The 24,813-nt window shown below is 34.4% G+C and overlaps 2 protein-coding genes across 4 annotated transcripts; one reads left to right on the forward strand and one right to left on the reverse strand.

The window, feature by feature from the left end:
* The first annotated feature begins 618 nt into the window (after positions 1–618).
* Positions 619–18,275, forward strand: LOC123684699 (chromodomain-helicase-DNA-binding protein 7). 3 transcript variants are annotated; one of them, XM_045624069.1, is made up of 12 exons: positions 619–897; positions 1,744–3,514; positions 3,588–3,959; positions 4,015–4,653; positions 5,126–5,326; positions 9,812–9,934; positions 10,055–10,155; positions 10,552–10,689; positions 10,750–10,996; positions 11,077–11,360; positions 16,770–16,952; positions 17,727–18,275. In XM_045624069.1, exons 2-12 carry the CDS (start codon positions 1,783–1,785, stop codon positions 17,808–17,810), a joined length of 4,104 nt encoding a protein of 1,367 aa, XP_045480025.1. In that variant the 5' UTR covers positions 619–897; positions 1,744–1,782; the 3' UTR covers positions 17,811–18,275. The 3 variants fall into 3 exon arrangements, with proteins under 3 accessions (XP_045480025.1, XP_045480027.1, XP_045480026.1); XM_045624071.1 differs by lacking the exon at positions 619–897 and adding an exon at positions 951–1,105; XM_045624070.1 differs by lacking the exon at positions 619–897 and adding an exon at positions 1,209–1,389.
* A 1,736-nt stretch (positions 18,276–20,011) lies between these two features.
* On the reverse strand, positions 20,012–24,614 carry LOC123684702 (caprin homolog). The gene is made up of 5 exons (XM_045624074.1): positions 24,290–24,614; positions 23,682–24,016; positions 23,413–23,617; positions 21,324–21,623; positions 20,012–21,227 (listed from the first exon to the last, which is right to left on the reverse strand). The coding sequence occupies exons 1-5, from the start codon at positions 24,431–24,433 to the stop codon at positions 20,871–20,873; spliced, it is 1,341 nt and encodes a 446-aa protein (XP_045480030.1). The 5' UTR covers positions 24,434–24,614; the 3' UTR covers positions 20,012–20,870.
* Positions 24,615–24,813: the final 199 nt, after the last annotated feature.

Here is a 24,813-nt window from a genome sequence, read left to right on the forward strand (position 1 = left end):
AATCATGGCGGGAAATAATCCAACCAATTGTGTCATTTTCTGATCATCGTATCGTCGGATATCGTGACTATGAACAGTAAGATTTACACCTTCGCAAATTTTATCAACATTTTTTTATCTTATGATAACGCCAATTGAGGTTAGATTACGTCCAAATAAGTATAAAATTAAATAGGACTGAGAATGCTTTTAATCGCTATATAAAACCTATATGCACACCACTGGACCGGTGCCCTATCGGAATTTTGGCAGCGAGCTTCACACAGGATAAGTTTAGCATACTTATTCTGTGGTTTAAGCCACAGATTAGAAAAGAAAATTAATATTGATTTTTCAAATTTCTTCGGAGAAAAATTTTGGAATTTTCTGTTCTTAATAACATGCTCATACACAAAGAATTAAGAATTTCAATTAATAAGAATTAGTTCCAAGAAAAAATTGTTTGAATCGTAAAATTTGATATTTTCCTCTTAGTAAATTATAATCAATACAAAAAAGTTACATAAAATTAGGATAATCTAAATAAGGATATTTTTGTTTGTTAATTTTTGCCATTTTCCATAAAGTATTTTCGAATAATTCCCGCCAAACGCCTTCCAAACAAAAGATGGCGCTCATTCTATTGTTAGTATCAATTTCGCATGGCCGACGAGATTTATATACCTAAATATTTTTGATTTAATCTACAATTTACAGAGAATATGCATAATGGATTTCGTGAAAACGATGAATATTAGTTACAAGAGAGTGACATCGGTAGTGTTCATTGTTTAGGAAACTCAGATTTAATTGAATATTCCTTGAGTGTTTGTTGCAAGAGATTCGCATAGCTTACGGAGCCATATTTATGGAATGTATAAAGAACTGTCAAAAATAATTCATTCTCATCAATGAGAAGTAAGTGAATCATGCATTTTCGTGATTTTCAACCAAGTTGTTTATGTTAAGAACTGTTTCACCTGTAAAGAAATCGTGTTCCAGTAGTTCCACAATTCATTATTTCAATTGAAGTTCATGAAGGCTCCAGGCATCTTGTTTTCATACCTAAACAATGCACAAAATACGAAAGCTTCTGTTATTTTCTATCTGGGAGTTCATTATTCAGGTTTATATTGTATTAAACTAACCATTTCTTCATGATCGACGATCAATTTAATCGCTATAATAGTATTTTATAAATATAAACACTTATTCTCACTAAATGTAGGAATTCAAGGTTAAAGATAATTATCTCTTCATCCCAGGACTGATTTAGTTTGTTTTTAGAACGACAACTATAGTTTTGTTATTATTTATTACAAATTTTTTTATTTGTATTGTGATCTCCCTGGTGGTGTATATCATAAACTTTGAAAAGATAATCTCTGGAGTTAAAAATTTTACTGAAAAGTAAGTTTTTGAAGTTTAAAGAAACTAATTCAACTTGTAACTTTACTGAGATGGTCATCTTACAAAGTGAACTGGTATTTGAAACCTAGGGCTTCATGGTCAATATTTTGGAGAAATGAATTGGCACCTTCTCTGAATTTCAAAATTTTGTTGTTGATTTGACAATAACTGGCAATAATTTTTATCAGTTAGAACCTGTGTATTTCCTATAAAATATTCATGTCTTGAAAAACATAGAGGTTTGAACACATTTCATTGATATTCAAATTGAATATCAATGTTTCTTTTGTAAATTTTGGCCAATGTATGTTCTTTTCACGCCTCTACTTTTCTAAACCAAATGTTAATTTGCAGATGGGATGGCCAAACGACTAAAGATATCCTTATACAAGCATGGATCCAGTAGGGCCATGGTCTGCTTATGCTTCTTACAATAGATTAGCAGGAGTTCAGACTAGTTCACCCTCAGGAGAATTACATCATCATTCTAGTGGTGCACCCCCAACGACTACTGCCCAACTTCTTACTGCTGGTGGATTTTTATCGCCACCCCCTGTTGGATACGAAACTGTGTTTAGTCCTCTTTTTCACCATGCCTCTGGCCCTAAACCGTCCCATTATGTGACTCCTGTAAGTCAGCATCGAGCTCAGGCTTTGGTGCAACCTCAAACATCTACTACATCCAAACAAAATACAGATGGAGAGTACCATCAGGCTCAGACTTTCTTTGAACAAGGAGGATCTGCAGCATGGCAACAAAATAGTCCATTTGGTATTTTACCTCATGAAAGTGTTGTTGCCACAACAACAAGCAAGACGACGCCTTATGAGAACTTCAATCCTCATTTTGCTGCTCAAAGCTTGAATCACCTCAACTCGCAACTTGCTGGAGGAAATAACAAATCTTCAACCAGAGCTCAGAGTCCTCAAGTTTCTACAGCCACTTCTAAAGCTAATGTTACTCAATCAAATTCTTCCACTTTCTATCAAGTGCCTGTTACTTATTCTGGAGGTTCTGAAAGTGCATCTAATAATAAATCTTTCACAACTAATTCTAACCTTCAACAATCTTGCATAGTTTCTTCGACTCCAACTGCTACAGTATCTAAAGAATATCGGGTACCGCAAGCACCAACCCGAGCATATCTCAGTTCTCCCAACCCACCAGCTAGACAGATAGAAAAAAACTTTTCGAACAAACCGAACTCGACATCTGTGCAACCTAAGACTCAGAACGAGAGACAGAGAGGCAATGAAGAACAAAGTCAATCATCACCAATTAGCTTTTCAATAATCGATTCTGCTCAGAATCGGGTTAACTATCCTAGCAATAATGCTTCTGTTAAGAGACCAGCACAGTTTCCGCAACATGCCAATTATAGGCATTTTCAGCAGCAGAATGCCAATTCTGAACAGGAGTTTCAAAGACCAAAAAGTGGACCGGATTACAATAACTCAAATGGTCCAGATTGTAATGTTGTTGTACCAAGAAGACCTAGTCCTCATCAAGCACATTCCCAGGCTTCTCCTTTAGGTCATGCTCAGAGTCCAGCATATCCAATGTATAATAGTCCTTTGAGTTCTATTTCGTCACCACAACAGAACTCAAGTAATCAAGTGGCGCCACCCTCTCCCTTAGATGTTTCAGTACCACGTCCAAATTCACAAAATAATAATGTTGCTTACCCATCTGTTATCACAAGAGCTTTAAATAATGAGAAAACTTATCCGGAAAGGTTTGAACGAGCAAACCAACCTCAGCAGAGCAACCAGAATTGTTGGGATGAAAGACAGAACCGTAAGTTTCCCAACAATCAGTATAGCAATACGACCAATAATGTCGATATTTCTGTGAGAACTGAACCTCAGCAACGAACAGTTGGTCTGAATATATCTGAACGGCAACAAGCTTACTTTGATACTAACAGTGGTCATACTGTTACTTTACAAGATTTATCAAGCTGCAGAGGTGATCCCATGAGTTTGGTTAAAAATTTACAACAACAAAGCTGTCAGGTTCCACAGGCAGAAATCAAACAAGAGATAGTAAAACAACCAGCAAAAAGGAGAAAAAGCAATGAAAAAGCGGCAGTAGCAGCTCCAGTTGTAGTAAATGAATCTCCAGGTAAGAACACTATTTTGGTTTATTTTTTGAAAGAATAAATGATAAATAATTTAAACAAATTTCATATTTTTAGGAAGAATACCACCACCAGCTCATAGTTCTGGTGGTAACCAGCAACAGCAAAATGGAGCATATTTTGATTTTGATCGATGGAACCTAGCCCCACCTACTGCTAAGCTGTTTGGAGCACAAGCAATTCATCAACAACATCAGGGTCTGATGGTGCCTCATCCTCACAGTCATCACCCTCCACCATTGCCTTACTTTGCTCCATTTCATTTAGCCCCGCCTCCTCAGGAATTTCAATCAACTGTGGAAATTGCACCTGCAGGATCTTACGGAGAACAATCACCCCAACCATCAACATCTCAATTTGTACAGCAAGAAGACCAGCCGAAAGTTGTTGTTCCTAATATTGAGGAAGAACTCAATTTTCTTTCAGAAGGTGGGTTTTTTGTTTCCGTTTAGAATTGGTTATATTTTTGGAGTATTATTTTTAGGACCACCTGTGAAAGCTCCCTCTAATATGTCAAATACTGCATATAAAACAGTACAACCTGCTGCAAAATCGTTGGATAAACCTTCAGGTCCTGGTGCAGGTTTTATGAGTAGTTATTTGAAGTTCTTGCAGGGAGAAAGAGATTCATCCCCGCCTCCTGCATCAAGAACTGGGCGTAAACAAACATGGTCACGTCCCAGTCCTCCCTCTAAGCCCATAGGACAAGAAGAGACCAAACCAGATAGTAATGGCATTCCTCCACAACCTGTCGTTGTTCCTCCACTTCCGCCACCTGTCATTACACGCTTATCTACTCAAGGTGATCCTCAAGATGATCCACGATATTTCCCTCTACCAAAAGAAAGGAAAAGGGACAGTTTTGATAGTTCGGATGATGGCTTCAGTTCTGAAGATGATTTCTTTCCAAAAGTAAAACCTCAAACTCAGGAGAAAAAGACTGTTATTAAAGAAAAGCCTAAAGTTATCAAGGAAGTTAAAGAGAAGAAACCTAAATTAACCGCAGAAGCAAAGGAATCACGAAAACTCCAGAAGCAACAAGAAGCTTTATTGAGGAAACAGGAAAAGTTGAAATTGAAAGAGGAGAAACAAAAAGAAAAAAAATTGAAGGCCATGCAAAAAAGTGAGTGATAGTTCTAAATCTTCCACCTAAGGGTTGGCTTAGAAATTTTTATATAGAAAGAATATTTACACAAAAAAGTTAATAAAATATATTGTTGTTTTAGAAATTTTTGGAAGGAAATGAATTGTATTATGTTTCGTTATTCTGCAATAAACTGAAAGACTATTATGATTTTTCCCTTAATACCATTGTCTATCTTAATCAATATATAAATATCTGCAGAAAAATATTGAATTTAATTACAAAATACAAAATTGTCTAGTAAGGTTTTCAAATTATTATTTGAACAATCTTTTGATAATTTACACACATGTCTTACATGGTGTCTAGGCTGTTTCAAGAATTTGTTTTTGTGTCCAATCACATGGCATATTAATTCAGATTATTGCAAAGAATTGCTTTGATTAGTAATAACATAGATTTTTCAATGGAATTTGGAGAATTCTGATTAGGTTATAATTATTTGTTATAGAACTTAATGCAAATACAAGTGTTCCCCGAAGAGAATCAAGTAAACGAGCAGCTAAAGAAAGGAAAAAGAGTGAAACCGCCAGTAAAGATGATGAAATGGAAGAGCCTCCAGAATTCCAAGACTCAGATTCAGACCCTGCCTGGACACCTAAAGTTAAAGATGATGGAGATGATGATGTATTGGCAAAATCAAAAAAGAAAGGTGAGTTTTTAGGTTTATTGTCCATTCAAAACCATAGAATTATTTTTAATAAAAAGAAGCTAACATCTATATTCTTACATTTTCCTTTACTGGACCTATTTTGCACCAGCCTGACGCTTATATATCGGGTGTCCCAAGGTGAGTGGCCTATTAGATTGTTATGGAAACTATTGATGGTAAAAATTTCAAATTTTGTGGATAGATATTTGGCCATGTTAGGTACATTTTTAAAATAATTTCACATTTCCAGTGTTGCCGGATGTACGACAATTTGGCAACAACTTTGTTATTTTGAATAGGACATCCGGTATTTCTATTTTTTTTATGATACTCCATAAAATATTGAATCTATTCACTATTACTTGTCCATCCCTATCTTCAACGGTTTTTGAGTTATTAATTATTTTTCGAAATTTTAGATCAAATTGGCGTATTACGAAAATGACTCTAGTTCGTTCAATATTTGAGATTTAAGTCAGAAATTTTGCAAGTCGTTAGATATTGATCTGATCTGTGTCACTGCTCTTGAATTATGGTTGTCAATAATACAGGACGGACCAAAAAAATCATCATTTGCCAAGTTACAAAATTGTGAAAAAGTCTATTTTTTCAAATAAGACACCTAGTATATTTTTCAATTTTTGGAATCAATACAACACACTCTACAATTTTTCTATTCACGTCCCTATACCTATCTCAACTGGATTCCGAGTTATATGCGTTTATTAGATTTAACATTGATTCAATAAGTGTTAATATCTTTTGTATTGTTATGTTCTCTATGTGGTTCATAGATCGATATATCAATGAATCAGTTCAATCCATAAATGTCAAAATAAACAATAATTACCTAACAGGTGTTTTCTTCCGAGGTTTTTCTATAAATAATGGCTCAAGAAAGATATACACATATAACGCATATAACTCGGAATCCAATTGAGATAGGTATAGGGACGTGAATAGAAAAATTGTAAAGTGTGTTGTACTGATTCCAAAAATTGAAAAATATACTAGGAGTCTAATTTGAAAAAATAGACTTTTTTACAATTTTGTAACTTGGCAAATGATGATTTTTTTGGTCCGTCCTGTATTATTGACAACCATAATTCAAGAGCAGTGACACATATCAGATCAATATCTAACGACTTGCAAAATTTCTGACTTAAATCTCAAATATTGAACGAACTAGAGTCATTTTCGTAATACGCCAATTTGATCTAAAATTTCGAAAAATAATTAATAACTCAAAAACCGTTGAAGATAGGGATGGACAAGTAATAGTGAATAGATTCAATATTTTATGGAGTATCATAAAAAAAATAGAAATACCGGATGTCCTATTCAAAATAACAAAGTTGTTGCCAAATTGTCGTACATCCGGCAACACTGGAAATGTGAAATTATTTTAAAAATGTACCTTACAGGGCCAAATATCTATCCACAAAATTTGAAATCTTTACCATCAATAGTTTCCATAATAATCTAATAGGCCACTCACCTTGGGACACCCGATATATGGATAGAATTGAGTAGAGAGTATTAATTGGTTTTGTTTCGTTAGACTGTGAGTGGTTGACTCGAGATTACGGTAGAAACTGTCTCTCGCATGGGGTGTTTGTTGCTTGGGGTCGAACCTTCTCAAGTGGTACTTCAGCAATATATTCGATGCGATGTTGCCAATCGCACAGTACCAAACAGAGGAATGGGATTTTTCTTCCAAATTGAAATATTATGATATGATATATGAGCATAATGACTTATAACTCTGTTGCTGTGACTGTGACTGACTCAAACAATCCAAAGAAGATGTGCCGTAATCTAAGAGAATACCTAGAACTTAATTAACCTCAAAGTTTGTAATTGTTTATTTTTTTTTTTTCGATAGAAGTGATTTGTTAATTTAGATTTGTTATATGAGTTGAAGCCTTGGTACCAGTACACCTGTACTGATTTAAGGTCAGAAAAAAAATAAAGATTATATGACCAGAATTACATATGCAATTATGTGGCCTGATAACAACAATCTACAATTCAATAGCATTAGTGTCCAATCTAAGGTACAATGAATGTCATGAAATATCTCATTAAAATGATCTGTTCGTGTCACCTAGTCTTGAAAACGTCAAATTATAACTTTTTCTTTGAATCTAATGAAAATAAAGATTTTCCAGCATGTGTTTCTTGTAGATATATCTCAGTTTCTCTTCTGTGCCTGGTATATCTTAGAGCATATAATCGTTTTTATTAGGTTAACGATTTCAAATTACAAAAAGAAATAGACAAAGCAATTCTAAGTGAAATATAAATTCTTGCTTGATGCAACAAACAAGATATCCATTCCAAAATTGGTTGAGAATGCGTTATTCAGTTTTTTACAAGCCATCCTCTCCACTGGTTTTTGAAAAATAGGAATAGGATAGAAAATACCACATTAAACCAACATAGAATTTGAAAATACATTTAAATTTGCCGACCGAGATAGTTTGTGCGCCTAGTGTGAACAGTTTCAAGAACAAATTTGACTTGTGGGCCTCACAGAATGCTGTGTGTTTGTGAAATTGAATTCTTTTTTTTTTGTGATCTTTTTTCATTCTATAGCTCGAATTTTGTTTTCATCCCTTTCTTCTTATAATTTTTTTATATTTTTGTAATCTTGTAATTTGTGACAACATTACTTATTTTAAATTATTTTAGAGTTTACAGGCTAAGCCTCAAGTCTGTATCACGTTATAATAATAATAATATATCCATATATGCATTCTATTTAAAATAAGGGAGTTGATATTCATTTTTGGTATAAGTGAATAGTTAATTATAATCTCAGAGTAATAAACATAGATTTTTTTAGAAACATGTCATTTTCAGTAAGCAAATTTTGTCACCAACTCGAACTATCAAATTTGACAAGGAGCGCGCGGAAATATATCAGCGGCGTAACATTCAGTGGGTTAAAATCTCATTGATATAAACAAATAACGTAATAACTCCCGAAATTAGTATGACCAGAGGATCTGGTTTTCTGGCGTTTAACTTAAAAACTCAAATGTAGAGTTGAAATGATAAAGTAAAATTGTGGATTTGAAAATATATCACAATCCGACGTCGTCTAACTATGTTGGGGGAACCGTAAAAATTGCGGATACTACCTCTACCAATGTTTATTACTCTATGATTACAATTAATGAAATGTCAGATTTAGTTATAGTCCGGGAGCCAGGTGCAAATTTGGTTGATTATTTCCTCTCGAGAGATATTTGGTGAGATGCATCAGATAATAGTAATAAAAAGCCTCGTGAACGTCAGTGAAGTAAATAAATATTATTGTGCAACATGTGGAGAAAGTCCTTTTCTCGCGAGTGTGGCACTCTCTGATTCATTATCAGAGTCGTTGTCAAAGCTGTCATTGAAAATATATATATTTTTTCATGTTTGAGGCACCAGCTGACGTATAATACACTATGCTATAGCCAGCTGATTGTATTTTTTCGTCTAGATATTGGGTTAGCTACAATTTGAGAAATTTTCAGTTGGGAGGAAATGACGAAATGTATTTTTTTTTTCTTCGTGTTTGGGGGGCTGCCGCCGCTCTTCCCCCCAGCGGAGTCGTAACTTACGTTGACGAGGCTTTTTATTACTATTATCTGATGCATTCTACTAATTACTGTTGGAGAGGAACTTGGTCATGTATATGTGTTACTGGCTCCCGGACTATTATTGAAACATGGAATTTTAGTTTTTTTCTGTGTATATGAATATAAAATATAGAATTCATTTAATATCTTAGAATCTACTAGCGACATACTACGAAAAAGTTTATGGGACGAAAAAGGCTAGATCCTTGAAAAATATATATCCCTGTAACTTGTTACAATCACTCAGGATACTGGATGATGAGAACCTTAAAACGTAATCTTTATTTCAAATTTGATCTCAAAAACCTGACCTAAAAAAATACACCCCTGAAATCTTGATACTGAATTTTGAATCACCCTGTATATGATTTATCAGTACAGAAAACTCTTAGAAATTGATGGCCATGTTTGAATAATTACGAAAAGTAGATCATTATGATTTATTTTTTATAGAATAAAGTATTGCCTTCTATTTGGTTTATTATTGGAACTAATAAATCGAGGAAAAAACTTAACCCCTTGTTAAAACCAACAGTTTACATTTTAGAAAAGTTCTTCCATATTCCCAGTTGCTAGCTTATGGGAAATTATCAGAAAAAATTAATATACAAAGACACATTTATTAATTTTATATCATATTTAACAGTCGGAAATAACGTAAATATCAAATTGTTAATCAGAGGATAAAGGGCTTTTATCGATGACCTATTGTTATTTATTACAATAAGAATAAATACCTATCTCTCTCAATTAAATTTTATTCTAGATATAATTTTAGGGTTTGAATATGTGATATTATGATATTTATATGTGCTTCATTTATTTCATTATTATTTCTGTTACCTTGCTTTAGGATCTGTTAAAAGAGGGAAAACAAGAAATTTAATAACAGCTGCAGCTGAGGGAGCTGGTATAAAAGAGTATGATGGTTACTCTAGTGATAGTATCTCCCCAAATTCAAAGAGATTGAAACAAGGTAATTAGAAAACATATAATCAATCATTTTTATCATCAACAATCCAACAATGAGTGTAGTAAGATTTTTTCAATATATTTAATTATTACAAAATTATAATAGTATTCATTATTTTTCTAGGATGTAAAAATAAACAAGGTGGTCCTCCCACTTTAGAGGATAATATAGCAGCTTCCCTTCAAAATAGAAGCATAGTATTAAATGATGACAATCCATTCAAGGTAGATAATTTTTTATATAATTTTACAGGTGTACATGGTTTTATGTTTTTTTTTCTCCTATCTATATTAACCCTATCGGAATTATTCCGAATCTTCAAACAAGTTCTTATATAGCTTTTAAATTATTTCATATTAGAAATTCTTCATATAGAAATGGCAATTTTCTATACCCTACTAAGTATTGTCAAATCGGTTAAGAACATCAAAATTCAAGCAAAACATTTGCAAGTCATTTTGATGTTCATGTACAAATTCCAAGTCGATGAGTAATGTCAAATTAATTTTTTTTCTTGCCCCCTAATAGTCGAATAGACTAAGGGACAAACAAACCCAGGTAAATTTTAGTTTGTTTGGTTTGCAATTTATGAATGTATATTTATATTCAACATTTTTCAGCCAGGTGAGTTTGTTGTTATTAAAGCTGACCTAAAACAGGAATGGCCTTCCATTTGGAGAGTAGATGGAAAAACCTTATTACAAAAATATGAGCCTTTTGAGCAAGATGGAATCACGTTATATAGAAATATATCAACGGTAACTTTATAATCTGACATAGTTAATTATTGAATATTACATTATATTTTCTTTTCTCAGTATACTTCTTGGTCTCCAGAAAGTAAAAAGCAATATATGTCAGTGCCAGTTAAATTTAAGTCACAAAGTCAACTCGAAATTATTGTTGAATTCCTTAAAAATGAAATCACTATTATTGATCATGATTACCAGGAAAGGTGTATGAAGTCAAGTGAAGTATATCAGGATAATTTTGAAGTTTATATACAGACATTAATTTCCCAAGCCTTGGATAATAATTTTTTGACGGAGATTTTTCAAGAACAAGGTAATTATTTTCTCATCAACGATTAACTTCTGAAAAATTTTTTGGAAAAATGATAAATTAAAATTATCTCTCTTTTTCAGATGATTACTTTTTATCTAATGTGAAAACAATAGATGATATTACCGAAAGCAAAAGAAATAACCTTTTAGCCTTATTGAATTGGCCTGTAAGTGTACAAGCAGCAGTGTGCACCTGGCCTTGTTTCAACGTAATAAGAGATGTGAATATTTCTGATGGTCAAATTAGAAACTGCTCAGCTTGCAATAAGATTGGTATAGCAGTTAGAGTTCTAATGTATGGCCAGCCTTATAATTCAACTACACTTGAAGGTTGTCAGCCTGATCCTAATGCCATAAGTGAAAAAGTAAGTTACATTTATGAAAAATGCATAATATGTTTTTTGCAGAAGGTCATACTTAAAACAACAATATCGTGTTTTTATTGGATGAACATTCATTTTTTGAAAACTAGGTGGTTTGAAGTTTAAACTCAAACAAACGGGACTAGTAAAACTTGAGTTTTTTTTAATTTAAATTTCCAAAAACCTAGTTGAAAAATCAAGGTTTATCTAATATCAAAAAAGATCATGTGACATTCAGACACACTGTATATTGAATCCCAATAATTCCAGCACCAGTCAACTAAATTCATCTTGTTGTGAACTGCCAGAATAACCTAATTTACCTAAGCTCAATTTATGTATATTTTAACTCAGGAAAATGGAATGATTATTATTTTACACTCGTTTTAGTTTCTGCAATCACCAAAATTAATTTATCAATTGACTAATAGGTGACTGCACAAAGTCATCACAAAAATATTTATTGAACTTTTCTTATATTCTGGGGAAAATTTCCATTACAACATTGAATTTCCTAAAATTAAATGGACAACAATATTACTTATGTATGACTTGTGATTTTTTGTGACTCTCCACATGAGATTGCAAGGTATAAAGAAATAGGAATGATAATGCGAGCATAAATGTGAATGTATATTCTGAAAACTGTTGGAAGACATTTTTTTTTTGAAATATTTCAATCATCTGTCAATGTCATGAGCTCTAAGAAAGACAAATTACCTTCAATATTGCAAGACTGAATTAATGAGAAAAAAAAAGAATGAATAGTGGTCTCTGTCAGTAGTGTATGGTGCTTTTTCTTGAATTATTTTTAATCTTATTATCAAAACTCCTTCTGGAATGGTGGACAAGTGCATTTAGTAACTCGAAGAGTGTTTCTGTTGCTCCATGCTCATATGAAGGAGGTAGGTTCTGAGGTTAGGTTAATCCTCTGTCGAACAGGCTGTAGAAATTGCGAAGTCTGGCCCATGTTGGTGTTATGGGAGCTATACATACAACTCCCGTAGCAGTGCTTGAGGCTATACTTGATCTGCCTGCCTTTCACTTACATGTAAGGAAATTTAGCCTGCTGGAAGTAATAAGAATATCAAGCTCCGACCAAGAAACATTGAAATATTGAATCAATTAGATACCTCTTGACAAAACCATCGGATGTGATGCCAATTATCTTCGATTTCAAAGCACCCTTTGACACGTTTATTAATGACCATTACAGTGCAATGAACTCGTAAATCGTTTGGACGAAAGGCCCTCCATATGGTGTAGCGATGGATCAAAATCAGAGAGGGGCACAGTTATTGGGGTATATGGACCTGAAATGTGGATCTCTAAAACCCTCTATCTTACAAACTGGGACACTAGCTGCCTATACATGCGCTCAAGAGTGTCTTGAAAGAAACCTCAAAGGAAGGCATATATTTACATCACTACGGACAGCCAGGCCAAGCTGAGGTCCCTGGAATTATATGGACAAGGGTCTCTGCTGGCATGGGAGAGCCGTAATACCATAAAGCAACTGGTCAGAGGCAATGAAGTACCTACTATGAGTACCGGGCATTGTGGCATTGAAGTAAATGAAAAAGACTATGAACTTGCGAAAAGAGCTCCAAGGTGCCAGGTGCCTGTTGATCCTGAGGCATTCTGGGACTTGGAAAGGACCAATATAACGCAGCGGTGCAACAATGGGAGTGGAACAATAGAACAACATTGGAGAAACATTCCTGGTTTTGCTCAGGCAAAGAAATGTATGGTGCTTCCACCGACCTTGAAGCTGCCACGCGCTGACCTTTAGGTATGGTGGGACTGCTGACAGGACACTGTCAGTGCAAATATCTTTTGTACAGTATAGGTAAAGTAGCAGATGAGATTTGCAAGTTCTGAAGATGTAGAAGCAGCTGAATAAATAGTGAACAAGGGAAAGTTAGTCCTGGATAATCACGAAGTAAGAGTCAAGACCCCTGAGGATGTTGTCAGCTTCGTTTACAGTATCAATTGCCTTCTTGAGTTTGTATGAATATATAGGGTTAAGAACAAATAGTTCCATGTGGTCACACTTCCCGAAAGGCTGGTTGATCCGCAACGACCCCAATTCAATAATAATGATAAAAGTCCTCCGTCGAAGCTAAAAAAATGACTTAATGACCAAGGTGAAACCTCGGATAATGGATTTGATTTATGCATAACAAACTGCCTGAAGATTAGGACCAAGAGGTAGAATCGACATAATAGCTGCTTTCCAGTCAGGTGCGTGTCACCCCTGGGCTCGGTTCACTAGGGCATCGAGCCCTTGCTATGAGTGGAACGGGCCAAAACGAAACTGTCAAATTGAACGTAAACAACCCAGTGTTCTACAGCTGTCTCGTACTTTATGCGAAGTAACGGTCTTCTTTCTCCCTCATACCTGTCAGGGCTCGAAGCCCCGCAAATGCAGGGGGTGCATCAGGGGAAAGGGGAAGGTAACGCGAGGGCTCGACACCCTGTTTACTGGAACAATACAAGTGCACACTGGTACGCTTTGGAGCTCCTAACGGTGACTGGAAAGCACTTAATATATGGTCTATCAGAAATAAAACCTAAAAGAACAGATAACATGAATATCGAAACAATATACTCGCTTATAGTGGAAAATTAAAAACACAAATGAGTGAAGTATGGAATCAGAAAATGCTGCACAAAAAGATCTCTAACATAAGTCAGAAGATTGAAAATATCGGTGATCACATCTTAAAAATCAAACTGACTACTCCCCAGAAACATCCAGAATGTCATTGACATTCTAGAGGTGGCACGAGAGATGTAAAACAAAAAATCAATGAAAAAATTATTAAAATAAAATGGAGAACTTAAGTGCAAGAAACAAGCAAAACATAAATAATATAGTAATTGACAAAGAAACTGCAACACCCAGAAGGATCTGTTTAAATTTTATTTGTTTTTTTTTAACATAGATAGTATAGCAAGGAGTAGATGATTGAAATTTGGAGAAAAATTACGATGGGTTTACAATTTTTTTAATAAATTTGTTAATAATGTGTTTGTTCACCGCGATTAGCAATACACTCCCCAAAACATCTCGGCATTGATGCAATACTATCCAAAGCTTCCCGTACTTCATGTCTCATGGCCGCCAAAGTCCGTGGGGGCTTGAGTAAATTTCCAAGCTTTCTACCCATGATGTCTCAAACATGCTATATGGGCGAAAGATCGGGGAATCTGGGCGGCTATGGCAAAGATTCACATGGGTCGCTTCAAAAAAGTTTGAACTAACTCTAGCAACATGAGGTCGGGCATTATCTTGCTGAAATATTGGATTCTCGAGCCGGTTAAGTTAAGGGAGAACATATGGCTCCACTATTTCTTAAAGGTAACGCAGCGCTGTCACGTTACCTCGCATAAAGACTTAAGATGACCTACTTGCATGTGCAATAGCACCCCATACCATAACGCCTAATGTCCGGTGTACATGACGCTCAACATCGAACTGAGGTTCACGTCTTTCTCCCCGACGTCGTCTAACCCTCCTTCGGCCATCATGTGCACCCAAGGAGAATCGAGTTTCATCAGAAAAAGACGACCACATCCATTGTTGAAGTTCTCTGTACCACTGCAATCGCTACCGGCGATGCTCAACCGTCACAGGTAACACAAGACGGGGTCGATAATGCTGCAGTCCAAAAGACCTTATTCTGCGGTAAACCGTTCGGACACTTACAGGATAGCCTTGTTCTCCTATCCACTCATCAGCCAAAGATCGAGTTGTCACAAATCGGTCTCTAATGGCCATAGGTCTTAGACGTCGATCTTGAACTTCATTTGTGACCCTTCGTCGTCCAGTGCCTACTCTTCTTCGATTTTGGGCATTATCAAACCACGCTTGACAACATATCATAACAGTATTTGGATTTCTGTTTGTACGGTTAGCGATTTCTCTAAATGACGACCACTCACGTAGACCAATAATTTGACCTCTTTCAAATTCACTTAACTGGCGATAAATTCCGTACACGTGTTCTAGGAACACAACTTTACTAAACATCGACTTTCGTTCTCCTCGGCATCTCCAGCGGCTTTGTTGTAAAATTTAAAAAACTTGCAAAAAACGACTACATTAAGTAACAAAAATTGTTTACATGAAAAAACCTTCACAATTTTTTTCTCCAAACTCAATCATTTACTCCTGCTATACTATCTATGTTTTACCAAAAAAAAAATTGAAATTTAAAAAGCGCATAAGTATACATTTAATAACACAACAGCACAAGTCTATAATATTGCATAATAATCTTGTGTCTTTGCTCAGAAACTAGGCATTCAGAGTAGTTTCTGTGATATTATGGATGATGTATGGTACATATATCGCCGAGAATTTCAGAGCAGTAACTAGAGGTTTTCATTAATTCAGGCGAGAGCATTTTGGAGGTTATAAATCTTTTTTAATTTGTAAACAACTAAAAGTTCTTAATTGCTCTGAAGCGTATTTGTTTCATAATTAAAATAATAAAGTTTTGAGTGTCGCATGCCATGGAAAATGTTCATAAACAATAATGTGAAAATTAAAATGACAAATGACAAAATTAGTGGGAGGGGTTACCAACTGAACTTCACCAGAATAAAAGCACGGTTGCTCTGGTGAGTGGTGACAGATAACTCACCGAAACAGGGTTGGCATTTTTAGTATATTTCTACTAAATTCAGTACTTTTCGATTCCATTTAGTAGCCTAGTATTCTCAATGAAAATTCAGTATTCTCTTGCATCATTGGTTTCTCCCTTCACCAGTCAATATTTTGCACATATTTATGGTTCCAAAACTGCAGTTAGAGGGAGTTCCTCTTATTTAGATTTCCCTATAGACGAATTTCAAACTAAATATATACATCTCATTCTAATTTCCCGCGTTTTATCGATAGAGAGAGTAGCCAACCAAGTCATTTTTAGTACACCTGACAACGGAGGTTAGCACAACCCTGCACCGAAGTTTGAGGAAATGGTCACCGCTTTTTAAGGAATTTGATATATACGGATCGCCTACTTACGATCCGCAGAGCAACGGTGGAAGAATTCTTGAGCTGCTTTCCACAGGTTTCTGGATCAGATAGCACCTGACATTTGAAGAGGTTCAGCTCTTCTAATAGGTAAATCACCAAGGATTTCCAAACGCTACACTATTATTATGATGTTATTATATCCTGAGATACGAACTTATATCGCTCACCGAGCATTCCAATAGCGCCCTTTTCACTACAAAGATAATAATATATATTACATTTCGCAGTAGAAATCCTATTGCTTAGGTGATTCTGGCAGTGGGCATATAACAGCTAAGTTTTTATCGACAGATGCATTTAGTTAACAATAGATGAAATTATTTACTATTGGATTTACTATTATCAATTTATTTTTTTTTTTTAAGGACTTCCTAATGTGTAGAATATGTGCAAGTAGGGTTGAACTGATGAATAAAGTTATTCACCAGAAGTATCTAATGTTTATAGAATGTGCTAAACGTGTTAGTGAGAAAAGAGCTTTGGACCCTAATAAAGACACAACCTGTATTTTAAACGAACTATTGGCAGATGAAAATTGGTTGAACCAGGTAATTTTTAGAATTATTTTTTTATTGAGATTTATATGCTTTTTTTGGTTTAATTTAAAATTTGTATAGCATTGTGTTGAGAAAGCAAAGCTTAGGCCAATTTTTGAATTGAAAATTCATTATGAGGAATAAGAGAAAAAGTGGATGGCCTCCTAGTGCCCATCTACATTGGTTTTTTTCTTTTATAGAACATTACAACTGTACTGATAGGGTGCAATTTTTATTTTCGAATCTCTTAAACATAAATCCATCGGAATGTTTTTCTTTTTATCAAGAGTATAAAATTTCCAACATAATTTTTTTCATTTTGCCAGTGTTATGCAACAATCGTGTAAGCCATAACTTGTTCGAAATAGAATTTTCTATTGTTAAGTTCCTATGATGTATCATACTTTGCCAAGCTTAAATAGTGTAAGCCAAGATTTTAGTCTAAATTCAAATTTTGGCACATATAGGCACTTCATAGGAATTAAAATTAGAATATTCAGTTTTAAGCAAGTTGTGGCTTACATGATTGTTGCATAAAACAATAATTTGTTTTTTCATTTATTCAAACAATAATAAATAGTACATTTCTGAATCATTTGAACATGTTTCATCAATCAGTCGAAAGAATCTATTGGAAAAGCTGATTAAAAGAAAAATGTACCCATAGTTGTTGTATGAACTAATTTTTCAGTTGCTAACGCATATATAGAATATTTTGAAAATTGACTGAATTAATTTGTGAAAACCAAAAACCCCCTTTTATATATGGTTTTATTTTTTTTGCAGTTGTTTTTGGAAGTGAGAACTTGTTGGTCAGAAGTGGATTGTATAGAACACAGTTATAAAGTGAAAAATAATTCTGTGCAGTGATAGTTTGAAACTGAAGTATTTTTAAAACGAAAACAATAATTTAAAGTTGAATATCAAAAAATTGTGTACATTGAGAAAGAGTTTATATATAAAATTATATATATATATATATATTGATTGATGATTATAAAATGCCTAGATTTAGACATAACTTTAGAATTTTTTAATAGTACGGTTAAATTTTTATTATGCTGTGCATTTTTGTTTATAAGTATGTGCTCTGTATATTTTTTTTATATATATGAACAATCAAAAAGTGATATTGTTTATTCCTAATTCAGCATTGGTTAATTTGAGAGCACAACACTCATTAAAAGAAATTGATATTTTGGTTGTCTTTTTCTCAACCTTCGATTTATATTAATTTTTGTTGGTTTAAAATGCTTCCTTAATTTCAAATGTCTGTTGATCATTTTCTGTTATGAGATTAATTAGTAATGAATCATTAAATATTTTCAATAACAAGTTTTTTATTGTCTGTCAAATTTAATATCTCGTAGAGTGAGATGTCAGAAATTTTTCTGTTTTTCATTCCAAATAAGTTAATTTATTTTAGCGAAATGACATGGTACAGCGATCAAAGGAAAATGTTGCCAAACTGTCAAAACAATCCCCTTACTGATTACAAAACAAATTTTGAGATTTTATTTCGAACGTTCCATTGTATACTGGAAGGTTTATTATATTCAAATTCTAATTGATAAAAATTTTAAGCATAGCAGATGACATTGGAAAACAACAAAAACCTATTCTTATTATGAATAAAATAAATACAATCAGAATAAGTGCATAGCAAAGGATTGACAAACTTTAGGAAATTGACAAGCATTATGTTTCAAAGGTGGATATAGTTGACATTTCACATTTGCCATACGTGACGTCATGTCATTGCTAAACTAAATATTCCATAGCAATGAAACTACTACAGACAAAGCTTCTTTACAGAGCTATTACATGTGATTCAGTCTGTAGATGTCTGGGGGTCGAGTGGAGCACCCTTGGCAAGACTTCGTCCCTCCCCAAAAATTATTAAAAACTATTATTAGATACAAATCTTTCAAAATTTGTTTCCTTGATTTTTCGGCTTTAAAATGTACGGATTGTGTTCTGAAACTAGTAGGATCAATTATCTTTATTTGAAGAATATTTCCTGATACTATTTTCCAAAAATGAGGAAATAAGCACTGACGTGAATCTAACCTAAAATAATTGTGATGCCATAATCTAAGATGTTTAGAATACTGCCCACTCACTGTAATTTAAAGATAAAACTGGCGACTTTTGAAGAAACCAACCTTCTGGATTTTAAATTTGCTGGGTGGTTAGTCTAGTAGGAGAATCGGGAACTCCTAAACCAAAGCCAGAATGTGGGGATTTTGGGTCCCAGACCAGAATAAACATTTTCTGTTTCAGTCCAACCAATCGCTTTTGGGTAAAAAATTAACAGTAATGTGCCTGACATGGACACAGTAAAAAAGCCTACACAGAATACAACCGGATTTCTTCACTTGTACAAGCTCTAAATTTCCGAGAAGTCTCACAAAGGCCCAGGAATGTCTGGATAAAAAACAAAATCGTCACTTGATTTTCGCATCGTTTCTCATGTCGATGACGATTTTATTTTACCTATAGAAGAAAAGCGAAGCCAGAATCACTCAAAATTTTTATACAGACAGATCTATTTCCACTGAAATATTAGTATTTTTTCTTCGATTTTTTGCTTGAATAACCTATCATTCTGATGACGATAGTGACACAAAATTTTGTATAAAGCTTGAAATTGTTATTCTTTATGAAGACGCAAATTTTCAACCGGATGGGACAAGAATATTAAATATTCTTCTAGATTTTCTATGGTTCTGATAAGCTTGAATTTGTTATTTTATTATTATATCTACAAACTCAAAATCTCAATTGCGTTGGTTCAGAGGTAACGGAAAGATTAGGTAACTTTTTTTCAATCTTAATTTTTTCTTGCCCAAATTGTTTGAAAACCAGGTTAGTACACCAGTTATTTTTTTGTAATAATGGCTAAACACAAATATAAAATTGATATCTGAAATTAAATTTATTCAACTTCATTTTGACATTCATTAACCAAAATTTCATTATTAGATAGAGTGGATAACACATTTATTCAGAAACTATAGGTTTTTAGGCCAGAAAAATAGTTTTGCTTGAGTGAATCGAAAAAACCAGAATATATTTGAGATGGTAAAAATTTTTTATTATCCCAATAAGATTTACTCACAATCATTATAAAAATGAAGAAACAAAGAAAATAATACATGATATCATTTCTGATCAATATTTAAAGATATTTAATACTATTTTACAACTTAATTTTATTCATTCAAGACAAGAAAATCCGTTTTATTCATTATCCTAATCTTAACAAATTGTGCCACAAAATGCTTAGGAACCTGTAAGTTTTTCTAAGCAAATGAAATCAAAGAGCAAATCTTAGTTCAACCATATTGATCAAAATGGATGAAAGGAATGCCGAGAAATAATAGTCAGTGATCTTAAATTGGAAATTTTTCAATGCTTGACAACCAGCGAGGATAACAATGTAAGAACAAAGAAGATGACCAACAACAGAAATATGTACAAATAAAATATTCCTCATAATATAAAAAACATATGCATGCATAAGTAGGCACTCGTCTTCAAAAATTCTTTGATCGTGTTAATTTCTTCAAAGTTAAATATAGAGAACTTCAAATAATTTTATTTGTACATACAAATTCAGTTTTAAGTTGATGGATAAATATTTTTTTCTGTAAGTCATGATTGAATGTTAGGCAGCCAAGTAAAAAAAAAAAATTTGAACTACTTTTTGTAGATTATCAATAACTTCAATATTGAAATATATACGCCCTCTCTAACCGTCTCAATTTAATTGTGAAATTGAGGTTATGTTCAATTTCATTTGAAATCACAGAATTACAAAAAAAAAAAAAAAATAAATATTAACTGAACATAAAATAGGATTCAATAATGACAATCTGTCAGTGGATTAGGTCGATTTTCATCAAAGATGTTCCATGATTGATCATCTCAATTATTCCTATTGTTACCTCGCATACCATTGCGGTTCGGCCGTGGTCGGTTGTTAAAGTTGCCATTGTTATTGTTCTGCTGTTGATAATAGTTATTCCTTGGTGGTCTGTTACCTGGACCTGTCATATTTGGTAATTGTTTCATTGAGTCAACAGTTGAATTATTCATATTGGGGTCGTCGATGCCATTCTTTGAAATTGTCGTCGGCTGCTGTTGCAACTGTGGTGGCATGTTGCCAATCGTTTGAAAATGTGATGGCAATGGAATAGGTGGAGGTGGTTGATTTGCATAATTCTGATTTGTGTAGGTTTGACTTGGAATCTGTTCTAGTGGAGTATTGTCAATTTCAGAATCCTAGAAGAAAATTATCCTTATTAGCAACAATGTTAAGACAATATAAACTTCCTTAATTTACAATAATAATACAGATACGTAAATTAAAATTTGTACCTGTAGGAAAAAAAAAGTTCCAGTATTCAACATTTCTGCTATAGGCCTTTGTAGAGCAATCTGAGGCTGATTGAGCTGTTGTTGTGGCTGTTGCTGCTGTTGATAGAATATTTGTTCTGGGGGAATATTCTGGGGATCCATATTCAAGGAATCATGGGGTAGTTGAGAAGTTACAGGCATAAGATTTTCAGGGACCTGTTCCTGTAAATTGTGTTGTTCAGGCTCCACAATTAGATCCTGCTCTTCTTGTACAACATAAACACTTTCTTCTCCTTCAATCACACTGGGTTCTACAAAATCCTAAAAGCCAATATAAAAAAAATATTACTCAACCTTAAAATTATTTACGAATGCTTCAAACACATTCATTATTTTATCAATGTACTGATTATAATTATTATGGAATTGTATTGATTATAGATTCTTTTTCAATGTTAAATAAAACAATTTGCTGATTGCATTGCTGAGGATTACACTAATGAGCCACCCCGAGTTATACCAGAGGTTGGAGTGCTGCGGTCCACAGCCTCTCTTGATTCTGTAGAAGGTACCGAGGAGAAAGTGAGAAAATTATTGACACAGCTCGATGCCTCCAGTGCCCCTGGACACGACGATTTACCTGCCTTGGTACTCAAATCTTGCGCCAGCCAGAATACCAAAGGCAAGGCAAATGGCGAAAATAACCCCTATTTTTAAATCAGGAGACAGACTATCAGCATCTAATTATCGCCCCATCAGCTTAACTCCTATAATAGCAAAAGTCACTGAAAAGGTAATCTATTCGCGCATGCTAGCCTTCTTGGTTTCAAACAAAATAATTCCAGACTGTCAGCACGGTTTTGTACCAGGCCACTCTGTGATTACGTGTCTGCTTCATTCCCTGAATTCATGGACAAAGTCCTTTGATTCGAACTCGGCAGTGGATGTGGTCTATTCAGACTTCACAAGAGCATTCGATTGCGTTCCCCTAAGAAGATTCCTTTTCAAACTAAGCCATTTTGATGTCAGAGGAAAATTACTCAAATGGATCGAGTCATTTTTGAGTGATCAAGAGTTCACAGTCAGAGTCGATGCATCCTCTTCTAGTAGAAGGGCTGTGACTAGTGGCGTACCACAGGGTTCTGTGCTTGGCCCACTGCTATTTCTTATTTATATGGCTGATCTACCACAACTGGTTTCCTCCGAGTGTTCTGCTTATGCAGATGATTTTAAATTGCCAATGCTTTCTCCTCTACGGTCCAGAGTGATCTAAATCGTATCTCTGAATGGTGTCATAAATGGCTTCTCCCCTTGAATATTCAAAAGTGCAGGGTTTTACATTTGGGTAGGAATAACCCGCAGAGACAGTACAACATTGATGGTGTTCCACTTCAATCTGCATAGTGATTTGAGAGTGATCATGTCATCTGACCTATCTTGATCAGCTCATGTCGAGAGTGTTGTGTCAAAAGCGAAGAAAGTGGTGTATCTAATAAGAAGGGCCTTCCACAGTTGTTATGTGAGTGTTCTAGGACTCCGTATACTACTTATGTGCGGCCCATTATGGAGTTCGCCGGTCCTGTTTGGGCGGCGGCACTCTTGGGTGATTGGGAGAGGCTCGAGGAGGTTCAGCGGTATGCAACGCGTCTGCTGTATGGTACGATTCGCCCGAGCTATAGTAAAAGATTGCGCCTGTTTGGTCTTCGCTCTTTCATTGATCGCCGTGAACGTGGCGATTTGATAGCGACCTATAAAGCGTTATGCGGTCTGTTCGTTTATGATCTGAGCAACTTGTTTGCCCTCAATACTAACAATCTTTAGCTTTGTGGCCACTAACTAAAATTGTACCACGAAAACTACCGGACATCTCAAAGACAACATTTCCTCTACAACAGGGTGTTTGATAGGTGAAATTCACTGACAGGCTCGATAGTAGGCGCCCTAAGTGTGAATTCTTTAAAAAATCTCTTTATTTTAGGGTATTGGTGTTATGTAAATTTTTCTGTATTTTTTCCTGAGAGTTATAGGCTTGTATGCCTCCTCTCTTATCCATTTCGTAATAATAATAATAACAAATATATAAATGCCTTTATTGATTTTAGAAACTTACCGAACCCTGATCAAAATAGCCACTCTCATGGATTTTCCCCAGAATTTCTTTAACTTGACTATATGTTCCACCAAAAATTTCTTTAGGTTTACCATCAACAACAGCTAATAAATGCTCGGCAGCTGCTTGAACTTCATTGGTGAATGCTGTAGGGTTTCCACTTTCATGCTTTGGTATAACAGCAGGATATATTTCATCTAGCAATCTGAAAATTTCATTTCAAGGTTTTTATCTTCTACATAATACAGAGGTGTTTAGAAGCAACTTACTTCAGATCACTTTCATTCAAATGGGCAGCTCCATTTCTCCCATGAAGAAAATCGTCTCTAACAGACTCATTTCCCATTTGATTTAAAGCATCCTGTACTAAAAGAATTTCCCGTAGTCTTGCTAATTCGGCCTGACTTTTTTGTTGGGCTTCTTTTTTAGCCTGCTTTTTAGCATCTTTTTCAGAGTTACTGGCAATGCCAAGAAATTGCTTGCATAGATCTCTGGCAAATTCCAAAGTCTGAGCCACTTCATCATATTTAGCAACAGCAACCTTCTGATCTGTATTCAATTCCTTACCAGCATTTTGTAAATCGCGATAAGATTCCAATTTCGACTGAAATATTCATGGAAAAATATTGAAGTTATAAATAAAAAAATTTTATAATTAGGGAAATTTTCAGCATAAACAGGAAGGTGTAAAAGATAGCAGAATAATAAAAATTAAAAAGTGAATTCAAATACACAAAATTACTCGTGTTCGTATATCATTGCTCAACAATGGTTATTGTCGGCATGTTTTCGGCATTGCATTTTTTTCAAACCATTATCGAAGAGGAAATACAGATTGTTACCCAAACATGTGTGCAAATTTCAACAAAAGACTTACCTTCCTCTTTTCCAGATTTCTGATTTTGTGTTCTATGATGGTTATAGCTTGTCTTAAAGGTGTTAAAGAACCCGAATTTTCTGGAGCACCATTTCCATCAGGGCTAGAATGCTTGTCATTTTTGACGTTTGCCGCTGAAGGCATTTTTCCGGATATTTATATTCTTTTATTAAACAATAATAATAATATTTCTATGTTGATCTCTTAAAATCAGTTGCACGTTGAGCTCTGCAAAAATGAGTTCACCAAAACTCAAAGCTCTGTTGACGACACAAAAGAACTCTCCATTGAGAAGACGACCGACTGACTTGTATGAAATTTCAGGAAACAGATATGATTGGCGTAAAAACAAACCGGAAGAAGGCATACGACGGCGGGAAATTTGAATCAAGAGAATAGTGACTGATTCAAATGGGCAACCGAAAACTGGAGATGCAAAAAATTGAATAGTGCAGATAATATTCCTTTTCGTAAAATTATTATGTTTATTAGGGATACAATTGCAAGAATAAATTTTTAAAAAT

This window comes from Harmonia axyridis, chromosome 7 (assembly GCF_914767665.1).
Source record: "Harmonia axyridis chromosome 7, icHarAxyr1.1, whole genome shotgun sequence".
Taxonomy (NCBI): Eukaryota; Metazoa; Arthropoda; class Insecta; order Coleoptera; family Coccinellidae; genus Harmonia; species Harmonia axyridis.

Bases quoted from the DNA above. Each gene is read 5' to 3' on its own strand.
- LOC123684699 (XM_045624069.1), top strand. From the start codon at position 1,783: ATGGATCCAGTAGGGCCATGGTCTGCTTATGCTTCTTACAATAGATTA. The intron at 9,935-10,054 runs GTAATTAGAAAA...TTATTTTTCTAG, and splicing joins TTCAAAGAGATTGAAACAAG to GATGTAAAAATAAACAAGGT. The intron at 10,997-11,076 runs GTAATTATTTTC...TCTCTTTTTCAG, and splicing joins GGAGATTTTTCAAGAACAAG to ATGATTACTTTTTATCTAAT.
- LOC123684702 (XM_045624074.1), bottom strand. From the start codon at position 24,433: ATGCCTTCAGCGGCAAACGTCAAAAATGACAAGCATTCTAGCCCTGAT. The intron at 24,017-24,289 runs GTAAGTCTTTTG...TGAATATTTCAG, and splicing joins GAAATCTGGAAAAGAGGAAG to TCGAAATTGGAATCTTATCG. The intron at 21,228-21,323 runs GTACAAATTTTA...ATTTTCTTCTAG, and splicing joins GAACTTTTTTTTTCCTACAG to GATTCTGAAATTGACAATAC.